The sequence below is a fragment of the Blennius ocellaris genome (genome assembly GCF_963422515.1).
Source record: "Blennius ocellaris genome assembly, chromosome: 23".
In the NCBI taxonomy this organism is placed as follows: Eukaryota; Metazoa; Chordata; class Actinopteri; order Blenniiformes; family Blenniidae; genus Blennius; species Blennius ocellaris.
The window spans coordinates 10,507,368-10,523,820 of record NC_137672.1 but is presented as its reverse complement, the minus strand read 5'-3'; the positions used below and the strand labels follow the sequence as shown (position 1 = coordinate 10,523,820).

Here is a 16,453-nt window from a genome sequence, read left to right as displayed (position 1 = left end):
CTGTGCTCTCTTCTTGTCAAAATAAAGAGTTTAACAGGCAAGGAGGGCAGGCGACTCATGTCACGGGTTGGATTCTAGCCGACATGGAGTCAAGAGCCGAATAAAGAAATAGTTAATTGCATAATTTGGCTCAATAAGGGTTTGGATTTTGTCCTTTAACTCCCAAAATCAGAGATCTGCATCGAACTGCACTCAGGCTGTGATAAAAACTTTGTTTGGCTGTTCACCGTCGTTGTAGCGAGTCTTTAAGTACTTTTTGAAAATGGCTTTGAGAGTAGAGTTAAACTTTTCTGAAACACCCGTGTCAACAAAGTGTACCTTCACTACCATTTATAACATCAGCAGCAGCATTTCCATGTGTACAGCATTCATCAACAAAACATGAGTCTCTGAATGGAAAATGGAAAAGCCATGTCATTTCCCTCTGATTGTTATCATATGAAAAAAGTCTATAATCAATTATTCATGTGATTACAGCTCAACATCAAGGGCTGTGTTTCTTCATTTTAAGTTAATATTTTCAGATTTCCCAGGCGAACGTTTACAGAGGCTTGTTTAATTTCAGCCGGGAGCCTCTGAATCAGTGACTGATTTTACATTCAGCCCAATTGAAAAAAAAATTATGAAACAGTACTCTATTGTTCATTATAACGTCCTCCTATGATACTTCTGGACCAATCCTGACAGAAAGGATGGCTTCTGGCTTCAAGACAATATTCGCTGTTGGATGGCCAAACCTTCGATGAACAAGGTAAATCTAAACAATCTGAGAAAAAAGGCCTTGAATAGTTTGAGTTTGAAGGCTTAATTGGAACTGAACCATTTACATCTACTCGCAAACCAATGAGGCTGGTGTCAAATTACCCATGCAAAATCATCAAAAAAAAGGATCGTTCACTATTGCCAAAAAGCTTTAAAGAGACATTTCCTGTAAGAGAAGATAAATATGGCATGACTACCAGTACATACTCTGCTGGGACTTGGTACTTTTATAGTTGAAAGTCAGATTTCTTTTACATTTAAATGGTACATATGTTCACGGTATAAACCACCAATGAATTATTGGTTCTACATTGTGTCTCCCATTCTGCTTCAGTATGAAGACAGACTGTACATTTCCCTGCAGATTTCCCCGCAGACAATCTAGCAGGGAGTGACTTCAGTGCTTTATATAATATCAGCCTGTTTCAGCATAACACCCGTCGAACTCGATTGGCAACATGTGAATGTTCAGGTGCGACTCAGATCTTCAGGGAGGCCACGGAGGCTGAGCTGCCCTGCAGGTCACTCCATCTGCGAGCCCCTCGACGGCCCTCCATGACTCACAGTGCTGCAGTGGAAGGAGCCACTGGGCTGAACTACAGAAACACCGAGAGGGAGGGAGAGAGAGGCGAGATCGGTCGCTGACAAACTCACTACCAGCTCGCCTTGCGGTGATACAGCTGGAATGGATGAATGGAGTGGGTGCTCACCTCTGTAAGTGTGCGATTGAGATTAGGATAAAACTAACTGGTGCCGCCGATTAGAACAGCAAAACCGAGCATGCAAATGTTTTAAAATAAATAAATGCAGGCGCTCAACAGCCAATCCGAATCTGCTGTCACGTCTGTCATCCACTTGACTTACCGAAGACAGACTGTCAAAAATAAACAATTTCCAAATATTTGCTGGCTGGTTTGTAGCCTGAGCTGGAGAGTAGACCTGGAATGAGGCCACCTTAAGTGGATTACTGTATGGCAGCTGGAAGCTAGAACTTCACCCTTCTGTGTGTGTGTGTGTGTGTGTGTGTACAGTATACAGCAGTTCTTATTAGACTTCAGAAGCCCGAGGTGCAAAAAAAAAAGAAGAAAAAAAACTAAAATGACAGTAGCAAACAGAAAGTAGACAAACACACTCAGTTTTTAGCTGCATCCTCCAGCCTTGCTCCAGATTTTTCATCCTTGTTACGTTTGTGTGTTTATGAGTGTGCGGTGGGTTATACTCTTACTAAGTGCACTTTATCTGATGAGTCATTTGGGAGAGGCTGCTAAGATATTGTACACAGCTACAGTATGAATTAACAAATCAATCACTCACGCGCTCAATTAATCAATGAAACACACACTCGACTGTTTCGGTATTTGCTGCATAAGCTTTGGCACAGCAGATGGAAATAAGCCTCCAAGCAGAACCAGATGATCTGATCATAGAAATATTGGATTTTCAGTTTCACTCCCGTACGTGTCAATCAGAACTGTTTGGAGTGTTCGTGAGGACCTGTGCTGCCAATTAAAGTCAGCAAATTACACAAACAATCTAAAACTGATCCGTCTAACAGGTCCCGGCTGAGTAGCCAAATCCGGATATTTCTCAGTGCCTCGGAGCCGCGCCGTCGCAAAGAAAGCATTAAAAACACATCAGTGGTTACACCGGTTGACATTTTATTTCATTACGGGGAGCACCGGCGCTGCAGTATATTTTATATCAGTACCTCTCACACCGTCCTGCTGTTGTAAACTCTCACCGGAGCAACAAATGTGTATTTATGCACCACTGGAAGTAGTCCCCAAAAAAGTACCAATAACTACTCACACTGGATGGATGTTTTCTGAAAAAAATACAGTGGAGTTATTAAAAAAAACAAAAAAAAAAAAACAAACTTGGCTGCAAGGTGGTGTAGTGGTTAAGCGCTGTCATATCAGAGTGAAAATATCCCCGGCTTAAGTTCAACTGTGTGGAGTTTGCATGTTATTCCTGTACATGCATCGTTTTTTTCCTGGTACGCTGGTTTCCTATTGCACTATAAAAACACCAAGTTGATCTTAATTGGTGACTTTAATTCACACATAACAGTGAGTATCAGTGTGTCGTCTGCCTCTCTCTGATTCCAGGATGTTCACCAGAAATGTGGCGAAAGTGCAAACGCACAGTTGCACGAACGGATGCCAAAGAGTCCCACAATTACTTTGAAAAGCATATAAAAGCACTATGAGTTGCAATTTCTACTGTATGCGAGGTGTGTTAACTGAATGGAGTTGCTTTCAGGCTCAAAATAATACTGACGCTGGTGTCAGATTACAGTACATGCATTGAAGCGCTGTCGAAAGGCAGGCTTCTCAAATACACGACCCAGCTACACACATACATTAAAGATCAAAGACCTCGGAAAGTGCCTAAATAAATGTTATCCTTAAATTATGAAGTCAAAAATTAAGTATATTAATTTCAAAATGACAGAAATGTGTACTTTGTTGTTTCAAAAACCAAATTGCTCTCGTTAGAAAATCACTTTTCAAAATAACTATATGGTTGGTAACTTCCTTCAAAGATTGACTTCTTATATGGAAGCAGATTTATTAAGTCTCTCAGATGGTCGAGAAAATAGCTGATATTGAATGGCATGAATTGTATTCTTCCAGGCAAAAAGATAGAGAAAGAATTTTGTCTTTCAAAGATTTCCAAACCCCTCGCAGCCACTCTTTTTTTTTTTTTTAGAGTTACTCTATTATTGTGCGTTCTTATCGTGAGACGGCGGGTCAGGCAGATTTAATATGCATGCAGGCCTCAGTTTCAACACCACGTCGCCCAAAAGTTGCTGAGACTAGGGCTGGGAGCACGGATTTGCATAAACCCTTCAGACTGTCCATGATGCAATGCTTGAATTAGAGCAATCTTTGCACAGGCATGCAGACACAATTTCGAACATCATTTGAGATGAGACGTTAACCGGCCGGACCGGGCTATCACGTTAGCACTTACATCATGTTAACTGAATGGAGACGAAGCGGCAGAGGCAAAAGAAGAGCCACAATATCCTTCGCTATCCTCTTACACCCAGTAAGTAAAGCTGCGACACGGGATGCAAAACTGTCCGCCGATACACGTCCTTGAGGCGTTTATCAAGTTTTGACTGTTTTTCTACGAGGGAACTCGAGACTATTGGAGAGCAGATGAGAGGAGAGGAAGGAAAGAAAGAAAGAGGGGGGAAAAAAAGAGTCATGGCTCATTGTCATGCTTAATCTCCGGGTCAATGACACCATCACCATGCCAACCCCTGCTATCGCCATGGAAACCGGCTTTATTGCATCGACAGGTTAGAGAAAAGCCCCTCTTACCTAGGTGTGTATGTGTGTGCACGCGTGCGTGTTTTAACAACACTGCCACCTGTGTTGAGACCATGTGAAGCTTTCCCACTGACACCCGCTGCAACAGCTGTATCTCACTCATAAAGAATGACGGACACATCCAGTAATATAACGTGGGTTATCTCACCGGTAACTGTCTCATGAAGTAATACAACTCTAAAGCTCCATTGTACATGAGTACTGAGTAAACACAGCACTCATTTTCACAAATATGGGCAAAGAAATGGTTTTCCACCCTTTCATATATCGTCAATGCTGCTTTAGTGGCCTGATTTATAAAGATCATGTAAATTGTATGCATATATCAGTAGATTTCACTTTTGGTTTATGGGTGATCGTGATAACATCACGTGCCAACATGAGTATTCAAAAGACTGTTTTGCATGTATTAGGCCATTTTACATGAGTGATGGAAATAATATAACTTGAGCAGTGGTTCACTATTGCTTCTCATGCAGTAATCAGTTTTAGCGCTGAGCCTCAACAAGCAAAAAATGAAATGCACTGAGTTAGACATGCTGGTGAAGAAAGCTTTTAAACATATCAGGGCATGACAGTAAAATGAGTCTGACTTTGAGAAAAAAACTGAAAGTGTGTCTTGGAAGATAATCTGTCAAAGCTTTGGGAAAAGACACAAAGGAATTAGTAGATTTACAACACCTCAACAACGGAACAATGGAAAACTTTTCAGAGGTTGTAAATCACATTACACATTGTGCATTAACCCATTAGCATAAATTCTCCCAGTATGACACGCCTTGCTGATATTCTACATTTGTCTTCATGGATTGTGCATATTTGTCTTTAGGAATCCTCAAGAATCCTGTTTGCAGATCAACCTCCATGTCTGTCTGTGCACAACATGACGTATATGGCCACTGTTTTACGTTGTCCTCAGGGCTGGCCCCAATCCTAGCTGGATATGGTAAAAGACAAGATACACACTCATTAACACCTACAGTCAATTTTAGTGTTTGTTTTCCGACTGTAAACTGGTGAACCTGAAGAAAACCAACCATGCAAATTCCACACAGAAAAGCTGACCAAGCCCGGGAATGAACATGGCATCTTCTGGCTGTGAGGCAAGAGTGCTTAGAAATCTATGGCCAGAGATGGATTTTTATTTTCAAAATATGAAATGCCGTGAATTTCTAACAAGTGTCTTCACCAAGAAGTACGAAAACATGAAACATGAAAGAGATCTGAATTCTTGGCTCAATATCAAAGCTATTATTTTGATTCTGAAGCTCAGCACAGCACTGAATAATTTGTGGAGTGCAATGTGCGCGCCCGGTGGAGCCGTACGAGGGTTTCCCTGTTGTTGCACAGATTCATTGTGACAGCAAGCAACACACCTGCGCTACAGATGTCAATCCCACACCTCCGTTCCCCCGGAAAGTGTCTGCACAGTAGAAACATCAATAATCAATGCAGATGAAATTTGTGCTCCCCAGAGATATTCTCTTCTATCTTTATCTCCACTGCTCATTGCCCATCTTCCCTCTGATCCATGTAACTGGACTCTGTTGTGACCTGCAGGACCCCCAGAGTGGCCCGCATTCCAAACCTAATCTTACAGCCATGTGGATGTGTGAGTGTGTGTGTTTGTGACACTTTGACCGAGAGTATGAGTGATATAAATAAATGTGGTATCTGCATCAATAAAGATGAAAAGATAAATTTTTTCCTTTCAATATATAAAGTATAATGCTCAAAAGTTGCTTTTCTGAATAGGGAATTCTAAGGAAATGTTTTTATTATAAGTTCAATAATACTTGCTCCTTATCAGAAGACTTATAAAACCATATCCTCTGAGAATAAAATCAAAAATTGATATCATGGGTAAAAAAGTGTTTAAAGGGGCACTATGTAAAATACTATGCCTATAGGTTTACATTATGCCGGTTTAATGTTTTATTCTTACTATTTTAACAACGTTTGAGACCCCACTCCCATTTTATTGTTTTTACTGTATTTTCTTGTCTTATTCATTGCACTTTATACTTTTAGGTTTCTATGTCTATTTCTCTGGTTTCAGCTGTAATTGATTTAAAGTGCTATGTAAATAAAGGTGACTTGATCATGCTGCTTGAAGTGTAATCAGGTTCTCTTTGATTAGTTATTTGATACCTTTTAAGCACAGTTTTAAATGAGATAAAAGTACTTGGTAATATTTTGAGTGTAAGTGTCAAGCCCACCAGAGGCAGCGCATCACTATATATATTGCTTTATTGCAACACAACAGTGGATGAGGGCAGGCTACATACTGGATGCCCCATCTCGAGCAGCGACAAAGTATCACATACAATCACATTCACAACCTGTGAGCAATGGAGCATCACAAATTTACCTCAGATGTGTTTTGAGAAACCGATTACCCAGACAAGGCCCAAAACCTCAGTCTTGAAACCGGGGGACATTCTCGCCCTTTTCCCATGTAGCACATGACCAGTTAAATTCAAAGCAATGAGACAGAGACGAAAATAAACCAAGTCAATTTGGAAAAATGGATGCACAAGAGAGATTTGCCTCGATTATACACAGCTGCTCTCACGGATGCATGCACACAAACTGTATGTTGTTGCAGAAACAAGAAGATCCTAAACTCTGCTGACATTTTACTCATCCTCACACACACACACACACACACACACACACACACACACACACACACACACACACACACACACACACACACACACACACACACACACACACACACACACACACACACACACACACACACACACACACACACACACACACGCACACGCACACACAGACGTGTACATATATATAAATAAATCTAGGTCTTCCACCCAGTAAAAATAAACAACAGGGCTTCGGAGATGGCCCAGACAACCCAGAACTGTCATAAAGGAGGATCCAAGTCCCTGATCAAAGAACCCGCCACCACCGCTCGGAGCTCCCCGGTCCTTGAAATGGGGCCGCCCGTCCTAATGTGGCACTGACGGCGGTGGCGAGGGAGCCAGGCAGCGGGCACCACACTGGGACCGTGGCAGTTGGCTCTGACGAGTCTGAATGGGGCCTTAATTCTGTGGAGCTTTTGTGGGTCTCCTCAGCATAAACTCCTCCATTTCACCAGCGAGAGCAGACCGGCTGAATATGTCATTAAAGATTTAACCAGCCAGAAGGGATGGACATCTTGTGTGTTAAAGACTCGACATACCCCATTAAGTTAGTTAGAGTTCACTGAGACAACTTCTCAATCTTCTCAATCTTAGACACAGAGAAAACGCCTCGGGTCAAGAAGCTCCTCGATGCTTGCTTTAAAGCAGCGGATCGGAGTGTGAAAAGAAAGTTAACAAAATGCATGGGTTCCTGTGTTTATGTACGTCTACATCCGCTGTTGTGTGCTGTTGCCTCGGAGGTCGGTCAGGGTTAAGATGGTGAAATTGCAGCAGGGACGAAGGGGGATGAGGACGAGGGGGAATGAATTAAACCAGGGCGCCATGTTCAAAACTACCACAAACAGCATGCCAGCAGCACAAAAGGAGCCTCCTTTCAACTCCCATCTGAATGTTTCAGTCTGTGCCACCCGTTTGGGCTTACACCGAACACCAATATCAATATCACATTAATTCTCTACAGGATCACGGAGATGCGACATCAAATTTCATGATGGCCAAAGACTAAAACATTTAAAACATTTGATATTTATCAGTGTATCTCCAATTGATTGAAAAGAGGTCACATCTCTGCCATATTGTTTTTTCTTCGTTGACTTCCTGTAAATTAGAACAGAAATTTCTAACATATGAAACTGTTCACAAGCGTAATTACTATGCATATTGAATCTTTCTTATAAGAGCGGGGACCATAGCAGCACAACATCTTCTGGAATAGTGTTTTTCAACCTTTTTTGAGCCAAGGCACACTTTTTTCTTTGGAAAAATCTGGAGGCACACCACCACCCGAAAATGTTAAAATTTGAAACTCTGTAGCCTATATTAACAATATAAAGTCATTCTCATCAAAGTGTTTCTATGCTATGAACACAGAGCTGATATCCTGGCAGCAATAGAAGACAGACGAACACCAACATGTCTAGTTCGGAGTTCAAATCCTCCCTTTTCAAAAACTTCTCCATCACTGTCCATTACTCCATTACTTTGATACAAGATGGTAGCAGCCGCAGGCGGTGGTGATTAACCAGACTGACGTCTGTCAGTTTCGCTTTCATCGGCACACCCAAACGTCTTGTCTCAAAGTACTGTGCTGTCATCTATTGGCGAAGAGTATTTATATATGATTACTCTGCAACACACCGTGTCGGCTGTGAGAGCAAATGTTTTTTAGAAAAAAATGTGAAATTGGATAATTTCCCACGGCACACCTGACTATATCTCGCGGAACACTAGTGTGCCGCGGCACAGTGGTTGAAAAACACTGCTCTAGAGTGTATCTTTTTTTGTTTGGGGGGGGGGGGGGCTGTTTAGTGTATGTTTTTGTTTGTTGTCTGAATGCACGATAATTGGACTTGGGCATTATAAATCGTGTGAAACAATTGAAGATGGAGCAAGAAACAATGTTTGTAAATGTATTTATGAGCAGCTTTATTTTTATTTCGGTGTTGCATTTATTTGTAATGCTGGCCCGTCTCCCTTTACACATGCATAATCACAATGGTCCAATCAGCACATCATGTTCAGCTGGGCGCCAGGTGTTGCCCTCACTGCCCTCCTGATGGTGGGTTTTGTAATCCTTAAGTGATGCTGCTCTGCTCACATGGCATCTTCCTGTTGCAGCACACAATATCTAACACCCTCCATAGCTAAGGGCAGCCCATTCAGTGCCCTGCCGCCTCTGTCAGGTGCTGTCAGCTGTATACATTAGTGAACTAATGCAGTTTCCCCCCATATGGAGCTTTAAAAGAAACTACCAATGTTTTAAGATCCTGGTGCTGCTTCTGAAGTTTCCTTACAGTTTACTCCTGGGATTTTATCACCTGCGATTCCAATAATTTGGATTATGCCAAGTTCCTGCTGCAGCACAAGGTAAGAGCAAGCATTTATTTATTTTTTGACTTGTAACTGTAACATGTGTGAGCTGTACCTTCTGCTGGTGCACTGGGTTAATTCTTGACCTTGAGTGTGGGGGAGCCGAGTTTGAATCATGCTCTCGGCAGGAATGTTCTGGTTTAAGTCTGCGGTGCAAGTTGTATTGAAGTGCTACTCCACGAAACAGGGAGCAGCAGAAGACGCACTTATTTCACTGATATCTGTGAACTGAAGCTGCTGATTGGTCTAAAGTGTTTATATCAATGAAAGCCCCTGGCTGCTTTTTTTGGGGGCTTTTCTGCAGATCTGCTTGTGTGGTTTGTCACATCTTGTAAATTCTTGCAATCTATCTCGTGTCCATGCAGGATTTTTACTTCTATTATGTGAGCCGGCTTCCTACAGTGACTGGACTCATTCTCCAGATTGTGATGCTTTATGATGTCTCCAAGCCGTTGATTTATTAGTGGTTTTATACAGGATATAGGTGCTCTTTGTGACACCCGAAGCTTCACAAGTCCCTTCACAAGCTTTTTCGCAAATCTTTTAACTGCATCTCATCTGCAGATGAGGCCGTTTTGGCTCAATCCCCGACTTCCACTGTGCTGAGGTTGGTGTATGCTCAAGAAGAGTGATGATGCAGGCGTCTAGATGCCAAATTATAAACTATAAATGCACTTTGTTGAGTGTGAGTTCACATTTAACTGCACAGCAGCCAAACAAATCAGCTTTTTGTTTTTTTGACAAATTAATTAATGTGTCAGTGTTGTGCAACATATTTCTTTACATGATGTAGATATGAAACCAGGATAATCCCACCCCAAATAAACTAGAATGATTCATTAAGATGCAGATTTATTTACAGCAAGTGTATTTGTGTGGCTGCCTGAGACGGCAACCACCTTCTGAATAAGAATTGCAGGAGGCAGCGATCCATGCAGGGTGGAAGGAGGAGGAAATACAAAACTCACTCTGGGGATGGGGATCATGCTCCCCAGAGACCAGGGGCCTTCCTGTTGTACCCATAATGCATTACTTCTCACTGATCTCTCACCTCAATTTCAACCTCTGGAAACGGATCTGTTCCATTTGAATAATTCACCATCAATTTCTCTTCCTGCCTACTTCTTCCCCACACTCCCATCCTCATCTTTCTTGCCTTGCATCTGCTTTTCCTCCCCATTTTTAATATGGCCTGAAATTCCCTAAAAAAAGATCACTGAAATGTCAACTGTAATTACAACAGCCTCTCACCTCGCGCAAGACCTCAAGTCCTCGCGAGTGGATTTTCAGTACTTTTGCCAGATACTTTCCTATCGTTTGCACTGACGGATGACGCTGAATCTTTCACATCTGCGCAATTTAAGTTATTTGTTCGTTTGCTGCTTTCTATTGTCAAAAGCCAGACTCGTCTCTCTTTCGGCTGTACATGTCAGAAGAGAAAAGGGATAAATGAGGATTCTGCATCATCCGCTTGTCCACTGTCAAACAGAATAGATGTGCACATCACTTGGACACACATCCTGCATTCAAAAGCTGCAACAAAAACACTTGAAAGGCTGCAGTGACTCTTTAAATGTAACTATGTCATGGACAGATCTGTGAAGAAAATTACATTATCTTCAATGCATGTAACCTGCAAATAAGCTGGTGTTGACGCCAAAACAGAAGAGTGGAGTGACATGGAAAGGGAAGCAAACGGATGCATCATGTGCAGGAATTTTCATTTGATTCAGAATTTGTCATCTGCTTCAAAACCTTTCTTCATTTTTCAGTGTAAACCCGAACTTGGACAGCCTTTTTAATTCTGTGAAGATTAGCTTTTTTTCCTGTTGCATAATGAATTTCAGTGGCAACCTAACCTCTAGTGTGTGTGTGTGTGTGTGTGTGTGTGTGTGTGTGCGTGTGTTATAGATCTTGGAATGTTATCCTGACCTAAATTCCACAACATATATTCTTAACTTTAGAGTGCATATTGGACTGTAGTAGTGTAGTAGTAGAATGAATATTCCAACAGTTCAATGAAAGATATTAAGTAGCATACTTTCTTCTTGGTAATCTTTTGCTTCTTGTTTTGCATTTCTGGAACCTGTGTAGTGTGATACTCACAACAAAGCACGGTCCAGCAGAGGTCTTTAGACATTCCTCCAGAAGCTTCATCCTGAGTCTCTGCAGCTCTGGACTGTCCCACTCCTCCGGATCCACACCCCAGTACAGGTCCACAACCTAAACACACAAACAAGAGTAACATTGTTGTTTATTGACATGAGCAGAGGAAATGCATGCGACAGATTTCTACTGAAATCCAGAGCGGACTACAAAACCTTAAGTCAGTGAATCTATAGAGATCTACAGCGACTCGATGTCTCTTTGTTCATAAAAATTTAGTTGAGTGAATACAAAAGGTTTTATTCTCTGTAGAAATACCCTCCAGAAGACAGAAATGTAACATGTAGAAGTACTCATCTTGAGTCATAACCCAAGAAAATTCTTTCTTTTTTTTAAAGAGGGGAGTTGCTGAATCATTAACAAAATTCAAAGCACAGTATTCCTGAATTTTCTGCTTGTCTTGATGTGCACGTGCATCCAAATCCAAAATCCGTTGGAAGAAAAAGATTGAAATTAAGGATGCTAATCTTTGAATAAGAAAACCATCAACATCTTTATCTGTGTGTCTATTTCGTTGCAACCATATTCTGAATATGAAATGAGTAGTTTTTGCATAAGCACAGAGATGTTATCAACTTATGAATAAAAAAAACTTAACAAAAGACTGTGAAATCAAAACAAAGTTTATCAAATGAACTGTCACAGCCTGAACCTTGAAAAGTCTTCAAGGATCTTTTCCTTATGTTTCGTTTTTATCTTAACGCCACGCCAGGGATTGCTGACCACTTGTGTGTTAGTTTTGTATGTAATGTGTAGTGTTTCTTGGTTTATGACTCATGGTCATGTTGTTGCTCATGTCTCATGCTCCAGCAAAGATTTATGATAAAGTTCCGTTTCCAGATCTGTCGTATGCTTTTGGTTTTCTATCTGTATTCCTGACAAAAAAAAACAAAACTGTTGAAATTGTTATGGAATCACTCGGCTTAAACATCTGCTGAAACCAAAACCCACAACTGTCGATGAAGTGACTCATAAAATGACCTGCTAAATAATAATAATATAAAAAACTAGATCTATATATATGACACACACACATTCGTCCTTAGGAATGTCTGTGTACTCGCCAGCCCCCCTACTGGCAGCCAGTTAGGTCTCAGTAGCCGTTCCCCTGCTGGCTGTTGCCTGACATGTAGCTTACAGAAAGATGCATTACGCCTGATGCCCTGCAGCCCTGGAGGATAAAGACTATCAGTACGGATGGATGGATGGCCATGCCTGATGGCCTTTGCTGCCTGGAGGCTCAGGTTTCATCCCCCCCAAATATATAATGTGCATCATCACATGATTCTCTCCTCTTCTTCGACTCGCAGCAAGCATTTTTCTATGCCGGTGTGACTCTAAGCTTGCTAGAGCTCCTAGAGTAAAAAGTAGGTTTTTCAAGATGAGGTAAAGCCAAAGTGATTCAGCAAGCGAGGAGCGCTGCCTTCTTTCATGCTTTGCTGCTCACCAGAGTAGCTAGTTCAAATGAGTTTAGCCTGGCACAATGACTGACACATCCGCAGTTTGGCAGAGAACAGCAGTGAGTGGCAGGACAGTATAAAATCTCAGCACCGAGGCCCAGAGTGTGCGTCTCGACTTTTACAGCTTGGGAGACGTTTTGCCTCTTCTTGTGTTTGTACGAGCAGCATGAGCTTGACTGCTGTGCTGCCATACTGCATCAAGTGTTTGTTATTTGACCGCAGCCTCATAATGTTTTTGAGGGGGTGGGGCATCTTTGGGTGACGGAGTAAATACCTTTTCACTGCAATCTGAAGCTTCGGCTTCGGCTTCGTGAAAGAAGCATTGAGAACTAGTGACCTGCACAAGCTGCAGACCCGATTATGTGAACCTGTATTGTGACATCCAGTGACTGCACACATTATCACCGGAGAGAGGAAGATTGAAGGCATCTATGAGGCTAAAGAGAAGATGATGGGATATATACCTACCCATTGATAGATGAAAGTTAAGTTTTACTGAGGAAATAAAAGTTTAACATGAATGAGATTCATGTGGAACGAACTGAATTAAAACCACAATGCTCTCCAAAACCTTACCAAGAGGTAATATTTAGGTTTACCCTTTGATTCTTGAAAAAGGACATGCGTAAATTCAGCTCTGAGTGATGTAGAAAATGATACCCAGCATGATTAAACAAACTTAAAAGATATTTTTTCCTTATCCTGAACCACCAGAACCCCCCCCACTCAGTCGTGTGCGCACATGATAAGCATCCCTCATGTCAGCCTGTTGAGAAAAACATTGCTGAGCACATCAGTCACTGTGTATCAGTGTCACTAATCTACTTCCAAGGCGCACATGTGGGGGGGACTGAAATCGGTCTTGTGTTGACAAGGACCGGCGGGAGGAGGAATGAAGTGAGATGAGCGCCCCTGATTACGACGGGTTTCTACTGGGTTTCAGCAGGTGATTGGGAGGATGCACGCTAATTAAAAGCTAACTGAAGACATTACTCATATCTATCCAGTGCATATGCGTGGGAGGAAAATACTGATAGAATTTACCCCGTCCCCCACCGTGCATCACTGGAGTGAGGAGAGCTGCAGACTGATGAAGGGGTGGAAAAAAAGAAGAGGGGAGAAACGATCTAGGAATGTTTCTCCTAAACAGTCAAGGACACGTAAATGAAGTTAAGAAGCAAAGTATTTGGTGGCGGGGATTAGTTAAGGGGAGCTTTAACGTGAAGGAGGCACAGTTAGAAGCAGAACAACTCCAGTGGGACTGGATTTGGCTGAAGCCTTTTCCTTCTGTCTCTTCCCCCTCCTCTTTCTCTCTTTTTCTTTCATGCCAACATCATCTTTGCTGTTACTCACTCTGATTACTTTCCCCTCTCCCCACTCTTTCCCACAAACTGTAGTAGTGTGGAATGAGGGTGCCGTTGCTTACGTAAGAGACGAAGCGGCTTCTGCTAAGCAGCTTTCTAATGCCCTTGGAAGGCGTTTGCCCATAGCAGGTCAAATGCTGGAGAAGCCTTTTTTTTTTTTTTTTTATTGAATGTTAGACTATTAGACTTTGGGATTATGCCCAAGATGCCCAAGAAGAAAGGGCATGAAATCAGGCGGGAAAAACCCCCACCAACAGAAAGACTCGGAGGCAAAAAAACAAGAGTAAAAATAGATCCAGCGTCAACATAAATATATCTTAAGCTCTCCACTGCAGGCAGTTTTTATTAAGAACATGTAGTAAATCTCGAAGAACGTTTGATGAATGCTGCCCTCGTGCTGCTTTGAGAAAGTGCAGGTTTTACCACCAAAGCCAAACCGGAAATGCTTGTGGTGATATTAAATGCAAACAACACAAGCACAAGTTGATCACATAGAGGGAGGTTAAGCACAGAGTTTGACTTTAATATTAGACCTCTTCCTGTAACATCATAATTTATCTACTTCAGAAGCGATGCTTGCCCAGATAAAGAGGACATGGCTTCAGATCTTGGATCTAAAAAAGTTGATTGAGAGAAGATTTCACTTGCCTGGCTTTAAGAAAAAGCTGTCAAGCACTGGGATAATTTGAGCTCCATGTTTAGCTTAGGGTCAACCATAGCAACTTGGAATCAGTCACAACATGGGGCAATGAGAAGAATAGTTGATCAGTTTGGGGCCGTCAAATATTTCGGGTTTCCCGGCTGAATAGCTCAAGCAGACCAAAACCTCTTAAAAAAGTCTACCTGTTTTTGTTTTATAATCTTTTGGTCCAGTGTTTAAAATTTCAGCGTGAGCGTGAAGACAGCAGAACAGAGTGTACACTTTTATTTCTCACTTTGGTCCAGACGCCGTGCCTTGGACCCCAAGCTTTGGCACAAATATTCCAAATGCATGTTGACGTTGGTTTACTTAAGTGAGCAGATGGAGGTGCTTGAATGCTGAATGAATACAAGCATAATTTGGATTCTCCTTTAACCAATAAACAAAACTCCCCAAAATAAACACTGCTGACTAATTGTGAACTAAACATCAATATTTGCCAGCCAGTCTTTGCAGACTGTAGAGCAGGTGGTGTTGAATTTAAGGCTCTCAGGCCAAAATCAGTCTTTAACAGCTATTGACTAGTCCATCAGGGAAGGAACAGAACACGGCGCTAAGTTGTTGAGCTGAACAACAGAAGGCAGGGATGTTCATGGTAACACAGCTTTGACCCTGTTAACACGATTTGCGTTTTCGTCTCAGAAAAGTAGTTGACATGCCAGGACACGAGTTGGCATTGTTTGATTTTAGAATGAAACCACATACACATGTGTGGAGAGAAGAATATGCTAGAAACATTAACAATGGAAGTACACAGACATCCTTATGAGCAGACGGCCGAGTCCCAGGAGAATATGGACTGAGAGTCATGACACACTGGAAGCTGCCATTGTTGTTATTGCCCGTCTACTTATACATGTGCAAAACTATTTGCAACGGCCGTGGTGTACTTGTGTAGTAGCGTCGATTCCACGGAGACCGAGTCTGAGCCTTTTATAAAATTCCATCATGGGTGCGGTTTTCACAAAAGTTGTGTTTTCAGTGGCTCCGACCACCACTGTTGTGGAAACAGACACCCAAAACGCGACGGAAAGCTTTCCATTGCCACTTAAACGTTGTTGTGGAACGTCTATGAAGGCTGCAGAAATCAAGGAAATAAATGTTTAAAAAAAAAAAAAAGCAACAAATCCGTCTCGCTAAAAACACGAACCTCTCAGCTTTATAGTATTTTTGTATTTAGCAACTTTGTTGTTCACATTAGGTTTTGCAAAACGGAGTTTATTAAAACAATTTACCACAATGGGGGTTTTTTTTGCACTAAAACTGAAAAAATTACATTTCTAAAGGAGAACAACATGGGCTGTCTGACCTAAAATAACTGATACACCTGCTGTAGGGATACAAGAATAACAACTTCTTTCCGATGCTGAAAACTTGAGTATGGTTGAAACAAAGAGTCATCCTCAGACAGGCACACAGAACTAATCTGAGCCATAATAAAAAATGGCTCGTTAAAGTAAAAGCCTTTAAATTAGACATATTTTCCTGGAGCTAATATTGCCTGTGGGATGATCAAATTTTATTCTTTGTTCAGTTAAAACTCCCGGGAGCAATGAGAGTTTTCTTGAAAATGACAGGGAACTGATGTATTCTCGCCCAACTGCATAATCTCATCTCT

General features: G+C 41.7%; 1 protein-coding gene across 1 annotated transcript in view; it reads right to left on the bottom strand.

Annotated features, from left to right (window-relative positions):
* Positions 1 to 16,453, bottom strand: part of LOC308147283 (NACHT and WD repeat domain-containing protein 2-like) — a gene marked incomplete at both ends in the record, with an annotated part of 52,914 nt that overhangs the window by 14,972 nt on the left and 21,489 nt on the right. The window contains one exon of the mRNA XM_080519390.1: positions 11,252 to 11,368. Coding sequence (XP_080375516.1) covers positions 11,252 to 11,368 — 117 coding nt within the window. The remainder of the gene's footprint in view (positions 1 to 11,251; positions 11,369 to 16,453) is intronic.